General features: G+C 31.7%; 1 protein-coding gene across 1 annotated transcript; it reads right to left on the bottom strand.

The window, feature by feature from the left end:
- Positions 1 to 986: 986 nt before the first annotated feature.
- LOC106472104 (protein FAM160B1-like) lies at positions 987 to 11,103 on the bottom strand. The gene is made up of 2 exons (XM_013932732.2): positions 10,941 to 11,103; positions 987 to 4,137 (listed from the first exon to the last, which is right to left on the bottom strand). The coding sequence occupies exon 2, from the start codon at positions 3,750 to 3,752 to the stop codon at positions 1,602 to 1,604; it is 2,151 nt and encodes a 716-aa protein (XP_013788186.1). The 5' UTR covers positions 3,753 to 4,137; positions 10,941 to 11,103; the 3' UTR covers positions 987 to 1,601.
- Positions 11,104 to 11,507: the final 404 nt, after the last annotated feature.

Below are 11,507 nucleotides of genomic sequence, written 5' to 3'. Positions count from 1 at the left end.
TATCTCAGTCATCATGACTATTCCAAATCTGGATAGTACACCTATCTCAGTCAACATTACTGTTCCCAATCTGGATAATACACCTATCTCAGTCAACATTACTGTTCCCAATCTGGATAATACACCTATCTCAGTCAACATTACTGTTCCCAATCTGGATAGTACACCTATCTTAGTCATCATGACTATTCCCAATCTGGAAAGTACACCTAACTCAGTCAACATTACTATTCCCAATCTGGATACTAAACCTATCTCAGTCAACATTACTGTTCCCAATCTGGATAGTACACCTATCTCAGTCAACATTACTGTTCCCAATCTGGATAGTACACCTATCTCAGTCATCAATATTGTTCCCAATCTGGAAAGTTATGAAAAATACATTTTTTTTCAAGAATTGAAGATCATTATTATCAAATATAATGCCAAGAAGGCATAATCCATTGAATAATAGTTTGTGTGACATTACATCACAATGATAATGATAATTTTCTACACAACTATCTCTACTGGCCCTATACTAAGGATTTCTTCTTACTGGAATTTTCAAATATAACACCAGTAAAGAAAGATTTGTAAAAACTATCATTGTTATTTTGATGTAATATCAAACGAACTACCAATCAATTTGAAGAATATTACTAAAATGATAGCCTTCAATTCATACCTATCAGTACACGAATTAAAAAATAAACTTTCTATTTATTGTGATGTAACTTTTATGTTTTTAAAATTGATATAAAAATATATTGTAAAACCATGTGCCAATTAGAGGTCTTTCATATGTCACAACACCTAACAATATTTGATTTGTAATGTACACATTACTCTCTGATAAATTGTGCATATGCAGCCAGTACATATATTAATACTAGATCCATGAGAAACAAATAACTTTGGAGAGTAGTTTGAACACTACTAAATTTCAATATAAAAGTTAACACAACTTTAATTTGTAAAATTGAGTAAATTATATTCAAACGTAATTAATAAGAATATTAATGGAATAGATTTCTTATCTCTTGTTTATTTTCTTGTTTTTTTACAAGTGTACATTGTATACTGTGCTTATCAACAACTTTCACCTGTTTCAGGTTTTCATCTGACATATGTACATATAGGTCTTCCTTTCCTTTAAAATAATTCAAATATTTTACAAACATTTGTTTAATTTTTTCATTTAAACTAAGAGTGAGCTTAAAATGTAAAATTTCAAAATTACATTATGTTTTGACAACATTATGATAATTTTCACAAGTGTTAGATGACACTATTATTCACTTGCTATTTTTAAAGTTAGATCTGGTGAACATTCACACAACACCCTATAATGTACTGTACAAGTTAATAAGTTCCATAAAATTGTTTTTCAAAGATGGGCCTCACTTTGTTTAAAAATCCACTGTTTAACTAAATCATATAAACAATACCACCAATGTGACTGTTGTATGTGTGATTAGACAAAGTTGTTTTCCAAATTAACCAAATTAGATGTTAATTCAACATCACCACCACATGTTAAAACACATGAAAAGGGTCTATTTATCACATGAAGCATATTACGACTAAATAATACTAAGAACACAATGTATTTTTCATCAGGAAGATGTGTGGTACTTGACAAAGGCTATGGCTGCAAGCTCTTTACAAAACTCCTCTAGTACAATTATCGCTTCGAGTGCATTACTCTCTTCAAAAGAGTTGCACCCTTCTTCATCGGTAAGTAAGATTTTTCTTGTGAGCTCCAATTTTTTCTTCAAATTCTGGGTGTCCTGCACTGCAATCTGTATGTCTTCTGCTAACTTAAGCAGCACTGTGAATAGAGATCTTGCTGTTGGCACTAGAGGAATAAGGGGGTTCAACAGATATTCATGAAGGTTTGGATGTGGAAACAGGGCCAACCTAGAGATAAGTGATGTCACTTGTAGGTTTAGTTCATAGGGCTGTTGCAGCATGTTCTCCAGTTTACAAAATAGCATATCTAAAAATGACCCCTCATAGAAGAAAGAGCATGTAGCATCTGCTTCAGTTTCAGAATCTGATGTTTCACTCACTTCAGATTCCACTTCTTCATACTCTGAACAAAGATCATTTGGCCAATTCCAGTCATCACAAAGTAGTAGACACTGTTGGAACTGTCGATGAGCATCTTTAATGTATACATCATAAGCTGAGTCTTCACTTTCCTCACAAGACTTTAATTCATCTGGGAGGAGAAGGAGGAAGCAATTCAGTATTTTGTGAATGGAACTAGGTGCAAAGGTTCGACTTACTGGGGAAGATCCAGGGGAAACGTCAAATTCTTCATACAAACTCTTCCTTTGGCAACTTACTTCATCATCACTGAAGTGGGCATGCTTCTCAACAAATAAATAGTCATAGTATCTTCTTCCAGTCAAATTACTAAGAACCAAACTTTCAAACACCTCTTTCGATGGTTTTTGTAACAGATCTTCAAACAGCTGCAGAGTTGCCAGCTTAACTTGTGAAGATAATTTGGCTTCATGACATCTGTCAACTAGAAGCTGTTTCAGAAAATGTCCCACACATCCAGGAAGTTCTGGATCCTTGCAGTTGCCAACAAGAAATATCCCAAATGATAAAATAAGAGACTCTGATGCAATGCTACGGATACAAAGAGATATCAGTTTTGTTGTAAACAAAATTTTGTCATTGTTTTCTAAGTCTGATAATTCAGCATTTATCTCACTTTTCAGAAAAAGATCAGTGAAAAACATTGTAAGACTCTCTCCCAACTGTGGCTGTGCACCAACCAGATTATCAAAGAAACTCACCCACCTTACAAACGACAGAATTTGTCTTTTTCCGGGAGATAGTTGAACATCACTACCACTATTCTCACCTGTATGAACTGAAAAGAAGTCTACATCGTTTATGTCTTGCAAGTTACAATGCTTCTGAACTTCGTGGTACTGGCTGACAATAAAGGTTACAATCTTACTGCAAAAGTCAGTTTGCTGAACCAAAATATTCACAGTCTTTTCATCAAAAGCAGCCGCACATTTTACAAGGCAGTCATTTCCTTTTGATGAAATATCATGATCTGGACTGTTTAAAAATGTGATGAGTGACTGTACTAAAGGGACATCAATTTTTGGTGCTTCAGCCTCAGCGGTTGAATGTTTTGAACACTCTAAGTCTACTTGATGAGCACTACCCGACTGTCTAGTTCTAATTTTTTGTGGAAATCTTCTGCTTGTATCACAAATAAAATGATTAAACAAATATGGGTCTTCCATTAATCTGTTACACAGAAAAAATATAAAATCCATTTCTTCTTTTTCATAAGGTGATGCAAGTTGTTCACCACACATCATAGTTAATTTCTGAACTGCTGACCAAACTGAGGCATGAGGTAGAAGATCAAACTTTACACTAGACAATATTCTGCTTGCAAAAGAAATTACATGCTGTTTAAAACCAGTTGGAGAATCAGCTTTTGCCAACCCACACATAGCTTCCAAGATTTTCTGCTGAAGAAAGTATTCCATGCATGGACAGCCATTACCAGTCTCACCCTCTCCCTCTTCCTGTTCTAAAATACAGACCATCTGATTTAAGTGGTCAGGAATGTCAGTTAGTTCTACTGGTAATTGACATGCAGACCTTTTGTTGGTATAAAAGTTTTTAATGGCAGTCCAGTGATGACTGAATTCTTCATGCAAAGGAAGTGGAGGCGCCAGTGCATCCATAACGTTGTAGACAGCACATGCAATCCGGCTGAACATCTTCTAAGTAGCAAAAGTACTTAAAGGTTTAAATTCAAAAGTAACCTATATATATATATAAATTCTTAAACAGTGGCTTATAGAAATTCAAATCAAACTAATCGTGTAAATACAGACTTGCTTTTCTGTAGATGTAAACAAATTGTGGTTTTGATATATAGTATTATTTTTCTATTAATTATTTCAAAATAAATGCTTTTCCTGGTCAATGATATATAAACAAATGATTGTACTGCAGCATATGTCTTCCAACAAGAAATTAACATCACCTGCTTGTGGGAACTATCAAGTAGTACGGGTTTTGTAAGAACACACACAGTTCAACTTTAGAGAGGAAATGCTAGGGTGACAACCAAATACCTCTGGGTACTAACTTCTGTAACACCTGAAATAATAATACACAATTATTAATCAGAAAAGTTAATGGCCTCAACTTTTTATAATTCACAAGAAATAAAGAAATTAAAAACGTTAAAAAACAGAATTTAAAACTTCATTGAGAATATGAATTAAATACTACAAGAACACCGGTTATTTTTAAATGAAAAACTGAATTTAGAAAAAGAAGCATAAACCAGATAACTACCAATGAAATGAAAGTAATATAAATGTACAACCTAAACTTTGAGAAGGTAATCTGAATTCTACAATAAAGCCTGTTTAATATTATAGAGTTTTGTAATAAGGTATGTGTTAGTCATTATCACACCCTTAAATCTGATAATAATCAGTACAATGACGGCAATAACAAACATTCAACACTTTATTTTTGGTAACGTACATATTCGTTGGAAGTTTCGGAATATTCACATTCCATCTTCAGCGACTGTATTAATTAATCGATAGTATTAAATACACATATTCATTCAGTTAGAACATTTATAGTAGCATAAGGCAATCCACTTACATAGTGAAAATAACATCCAACACAGAACTTCTCATCAAAGAAAGCTTGTCCATTTTAAATGGACGTCCCACTCTAAACAATAACACAGCTTCTTTACAGCTAAGCCTATTATAAATATCCCTAGCACATCGTCAACTATACCTCCCCTTCTTTACCACACTAGTTTCGTAATATAATAGTTAAAATTTTATTATTTCCTGTTTAAACCATTAAATCTTAGTTAACAGGACAATAAAATGACAGGATTGCAAAAGTAATATACATTGCAGGGGGCCAAACTTTTTCAAAATTCCATAGAGCAAATGCATAACATCATGAAAATTGCATATGACAGTGTATGATGTTATATGCAGTAATAACTAACAATATCAATAACTACAATTTAACTGATATTTTGTAATTTTGCAAAATTTATTACAAACACATAACATTCTGAAAAATGCATAAGGCAGTGTAGGATGCAATATACATATAGCAATAGTTGTTAACAACAATAATCACAATTTAAAACTCATATTTTATGACTTTGCAACATTTGTTTAATATATTTGCGAAGAAATATGAAACAAAAAGTTCCCACTCTAACTTAAGTACAGCTTTGACGAGTCTGATATGTAAACAATGCACTAAATGGTTTTAGTTTTTCTTTCCATCCCAGAGTATAGGTTTATGTTTGCTAAGAAATTATCATCCCTTGAGAATATAATATTCCTTGGTTTGTTGTTCATTATTTTCTTTGTTAATACTTTTCTTATTATAGGCCTTGTTCCCACGTCAAGAGATTTGAACAATGACTAACGAAACAGGTTTGAAAACAGCTAAAGACATCATTTGAATAAAACAGATTATACATTATTATAGAGTAAATAAGGTGGTGTGAGTAGTAATTCATGGTTTCATGAGAGTGACTAGACAGATTTCCAGCATGGATGAACAATGGAATCTAATGGGAAGTTTAGAAAACTTACAAAAAATGCCATATATCTTTCTTTATAGTTTCTTTAGATATTCTTTTCATTTCTGAAAATGTTCATATCAAATTGAACGTTACGGAAATCTTCTACAACAACTTGCCAAAACATCAAGTAATTTTAGCAAGTATGAAGCATAAGGAATTAACTATAACAAGTTAAAAATACAATAAAAGCATAGACATTTCATAACTGTTTGTATCTGTATTTTTTTGTGCACGAAGTACACAGGTTTTTTTCATGTAGGTGAGACCTTCGAAATTGGTTTCTGTATATAAAAAAACATTATCATTGCAACACTCTTTAATGTTAACTAACATATATAATAAATTCTAACAATGGTTTCTTCATTGCATACCACAAGGACAGATAATATCATTTAGTAGTTACTAAACTTTTCATTAGTTCATGCCAGAGTATAACAGTGAAAAAAAAAAAAGGGAACTAACAGTGTAAAACACATTTCACTGATTTTTAGAGAAAGGGTAGATTTTAAACATTTTAAGTTATTTCAACAATACTTTTCATTTTCATGTTAATTGTTCTGAAACCTTAGGTCACAAGAATAATGTACATTATGTTGTAAGAAATGTTTACTGTCTTAATTGTATACTACCTAGAAATTATACTTTTTTTACAAATCCAATGTAATATTCAAGTGTAAAATTTTCAAGTTCCAACATGAACAGGAATTAGTTTATACCTGATTATACATGTGTTACTGAGGAAATAAAGATTAACTTATCAGAATTAGTCTATTTCGTCATGTACAACTGGCTGGGTTATTAATTCTGCTTTTTCTTCAGTTTTTACTAATGAAGATTCAATAAATATTCCTCACCCTGAACAGTTGCTAAATGGAAACAACTGGGCAAGATGATCACATAAATTTTGAGCTTGTTAATCCTACCGAGACAGGTCTGACAGGCCTTCCTATAGTCAGGGGTCAAAAGCCATGTCATCACATTTGTAGACTTGCATTCAAAATTTTATTGAACTACTATTTTATGAATGTATGTCAATAAGTTTGGTATCAAATTGTAATTTATAATTCAAATTTGAGTATTATACATCAGTTAATTTCTTAATTCAAAAGTAAATATTAAAAAATATCCTAAATATCAAAAGCTCAGAATGTCCCCTACATGGTTTTCTGAGCCTCTGCAAAGTATTTACGTGAGAAACCCTTTCTTTTCATGGTAGATTCCAAGTGGTAAGGTAAGACATTACCGAGCACGAAAAATCATATTTTTTTAAGGCTTAGTTAATAAGCCTGATAAATTATAGTGAAATTCTGTGGTATTGAAATAGTAATTTATAATATTTCGTTATTTCAAAATGCATATATAAAACCTAAAAAAATTATTTTGTTTTACATCCTCCACATATGAAATTTTATAAGGTTTAGCAAATTATGGCAAGCAACAAAACAGTACAAACTTCGTAACTAGAAGAGATAACTGTTTTCTATATGTCTTCATTTATTGTTCTACGTTTTAAGAAAAATAACTGAAACTTAAGAACTTATTTGTAGATAGTATTAATGTATATACGTATATAATGTATTACAACCAAAATGTGACTGTATTTTACAAAATACTGGTCCACTAGAACACAGCCAAGACAGGTCACTTTGTAAAGGGCAGTTTTATATCATTAGATATGGTAACATGAGTCACTTGATAGTAGCGCTCTTCTATTGGTGGAGAGGTGACGCATGATGATTTGCATGAGAGACGTGTTGGAACTTTGGATTCCAACAGAGGGAGAATAAAGGCTTGTGGCATGCATTTCTGAAAAAAGTTTGCATATAGGGGGCAGCACAAAACGAGAAAAGCTAATCTTGTGAGCGGAGAGAGAGTACCTTATTGGAATTAGTGTTTCTAATTATTATTGTTTTTGATTACCCCAACTATCCAAGTAATCAAAATATTGACAAAAGTGTGGCTGTCGTCACACATCACTTAAACACTACCTAGACTACAGTAACCTTTAAGTTGTTTGATTTATTGATTTCTCAGCATACAAATTTCTTCTAAACTGTAGCATGTAAACATATTAATCATAATGTGTCCTTTTTAAACTTCTGGTCATATCAATTATTTCTTATTTAAAAGTTTTTTATTATATTTTTTACACTTATAAAGTTAATGATTTATTTTCCCACTAATAATGGAATTAGAAAAACGCACCAAAACATCAGTATTTATATTCTTTTTTTTAGACTTTGACGATTTTAATATTTTTTTATAATAATTCAACTTCCACCTTATTAACCATTTTAATCTCTGTGATGAGGTCATATCATCACAAGTTTCTTGCCAAATAGTAAACACTGTACTATCTTTCCTTTTCTAGGAATGGTGTGAATTTATTTTCACTAAATTACATATCTGTCACACACCGTAACAAGAATCTTTACTAGTTTTGTCACAAGAAATCTAAGGACAACTATTTATAACAGAGAATTTGTTTAGTAGTTTTGTGAAACCCACAGAATGGTATTAGTTGTATTATTAGTTTATTACTGGGTTTTACACTAAGTTGAATATATGATACATATTCATGTACAATAGTTTAGGATTGAAAAAGTAACTTAATCTTAAATTGCTGTACCTTAAGATATCTACCATTTTAAATGAAGTCTAGTTTGAAAATAGGATTAATCTCATATGAGAATAACTGATTAGTTGAATATAATGAAGTAATGTGCCCTTTGATTAATTGATTAGTAAATTCCATCAATCACCCAGCTCTAGTCTGTAGTACCTCAACATCCTGAATATACGAGATTCATCTTCTTTATCACAGAGATCTTATTCAAGGTTTTTTAAAATTTCAGGGACTTTGAAATTATTATAAGATTCTAAGTTCAAGTGTAAGACTCAAGGTCTCTGCTGGAAAATTATAAAGTCATAATAGACTAAACATCCATTATTTTTGTTTATATATAAATCAAGTTTTTAACAAATTGGAATTCTGTAATAATTGAAGCTGTGGCTTCTCATTTATTGGCACAATTTAAAATTGCAATCAATTCATTTTTTAAGGAACTAGAAATCAGTTAAATTCACCTTGTGAGTTAGAGGACATAATACATCCAGCCTTTCTTCTTTTTTTGCCCAAAATGATACAAATATTAATAAGAAAAATACCACATGCCCAAGCACTGACCTCTGAGGCACTCCCCTTGTAACAAGGGTCTGTTATGACTGGACTATATCAATATTAATTGTTTGCTTTCTCTCATTCATCCATCATACAATCCAATTATTTAGTCTTTGTCCCAACCACTACTACTGTGATTTTCTTAACTAGTCTGTTGTTTGGCACCTTATCAAAATCATTTTAAAAATATAAGTAAGCCACATTTATACCATTTTCTTTGTCCAGAAGACAAGTAAAATCCTTTAAAAAAAATCAGGACAACTAATAGCACCCCTTTAAAAATAACAGTACTGTTAACCATTCCTCAGATACCTGCTCACTTTCTACTGATCTACAAGCTATCAAAAATGAAAGAGTGACTCACATATCCTTTAAAACCCTTAGTAGAACACAAGTTAATGAGCAACATTTATGGTTCAATATTTTAAACAACTAGTTACCACATCTTCAACCTTTACCTGTATACTTAGCTCTTTCTTTTTCTAATTACAAAAAAAAAAGAGACAAAAAAACTATAGTAGTATTGCAAGTTATTAACAATATTCAGTTAAAAATTTGCTTGTGATACAACCCAACAACTATGCCAATCATAAAATTACTTTAGACCACATGGTTTAACTATTTTAACATTGGGAAATATGCATATGCTTTACAATTTAATAGCCTCAAAATGACCTTTTAGTATCTATAAAAGACTAAGAGAGATTTTGTAATCACACTGGTTTTAAACTTGTAATACTGTGACTGACAGATACGTACTAGTAGTAACCTCCACCCATTCTACGTTATGTCATGATGTAATTGATAAACCGTTCATTCCACTTTTATCATAGACTGTTGTAGCACATGTTCTATCACTCTAGCCACACCCAACAATGACATATAGTAAATTGTTGTCAGGACAACATATTTTCTGTTTACCACATAAAGCAAGTTGTTGCCAAGCCAACATATAGTTTGTTTAAAATCCCCATTCATCATTTTTTGACATGCTGTTGGTTCGAGTTGCACAGACATATCTACATATCGGTTTATGCACCACAAAGTTTATTGCATGACTTTGTTTCTATAAAAAACTATAAATGACTTTAAAGTTTTGTTTGTGTGTTTTCAAATAGAAAATGCTTCTGGATCCAATGAAACTGCCCAGAGTAAATTGGAGCATGAAGAGAGCTATTGTTTGATGTATCAATGACCCTTATTGGTCCAGCCAATTTGAACCGAAACCATGTTTTTGGCTTTAACATTCACTCACTGGTCCCTGCCAAATGGTGAAAGTTTTAGCAATCATTGTAATTTTTTAAAGCCAATTTACAACTAGTGGGAGTATGGTTGTCTTAAAATAAATCATGCAAACTCAAAGTGTATTAGTACTGTAGACATTTTTTGTTTGTTGTATAATAATTATTATTCTGTTTATGGAAGATTTATATATTTGCAACTGTGATTTCACATTCACATACTTCCATGACTGGGAACTATAATTCTCTTGGACTCCCTACTTCATATGGGATCAGGATATCTCATGATTCTTCTCCAGTTAAACCTATCATCCACCACATTGAGGTCTACTGGACTACTATTCTATATCATAAAATCCTTCCATCTCTTTCTTAGTCTCTCTCTCCACAACCTGCCTTTCACTTTCCTGTCTGCTGCCCATTTCACCAAACTGTCCTTACCCATCCTTAGCACATGCTTAATTTCTACACATTCTCTCTGATGTTACAAACCTTCACCTCTGTCTAGTTTCTGCACTTAGCTTGTGATCTCTCAAAGTCACACCACAAATGCATCTCAACCACCTCATTTCTGCCACTTTTCACTTTTACACTCCTTCACTACCCAAGTCTCTGCGCCAAATGGCAAGACCAGTCTGACCAAATATTATGTTAAACACTGTGAAGTGTGATAATATTATCAATTACACTCTTCATTTGAGAATATTTAACCAATTTTTACACTATGTATATATCACTCATTTCCTAAGTTTTAAGATTAAAAGTCATACATGAACAACAAAATTAATAACGGAAGGAAATATAATTTTTAAGTACTATACTCATCTCAAATAAAACAACGAAAGACAGGTGTCAATGTAACTTGTAAGCCTAACCCTAACATTGCTATAAATACGCTTACCTCTGGTACATTTTTGAAAACTTGGAGACATCATCCAGTTTAAAGATAAGCTGCGACAATGTTAGATTCAAACAGTTACTGTTAAGGCAACTATAGTTATAAAACTTTAAAACCAAAGTGTTATAAATATATGTCATTCATTAAGAATCATATTGCGTATATGTCCAAGTCTGTTTTTAAGATTTTAATTTTGTAAAGCGACCCCACAAAACACAGGAAAAATATTACTGTATTCATTTTACGATTATTCATTATTTTATAGACATTTATTCTATCTGTATTGAGAAGGGATTATTTAAAATATTTGTTTTGACCAATTATTTTTAATACCTTGTGTGGTTTTTGGAGGTTAAATAATAAACGAGAGAAAAGTAACAAGAAGATACAAGAAACATAATTTTCTCAGGGACTAGATTAAGAATGTAGTGTTTAAAAATACAATGGGCCTATTACTAATGACTTATGACAAGTATAACTGTATGAAACATAATTATTTTGTGATCAAACATGTTAATGTTATTGCATAGAAAAGTAAAAAACACGTTTTCGCAGTCAGGTACGTCCTAT

This window comes from Limulus polyphemus, unplaced genomic scaffold, assembly GCF_000517525.1.
Source record: "Limulus polyphemus unplaced genomic scaffold, Limulus_polyphemus-2.1.2 Scaffold5087, whole genome shotgun sequence".
Lineage (NCBI taxonomy): Eukaryota > Metazoa > Arthropoda > Merostomata > Xiphosura > Limulidae > Limulus > Limulus polyphemus.
Note: the sequence above shows the minus strand (reverse complement) of the source record. Positions and strands in the feature narration are given on the sequence as shown.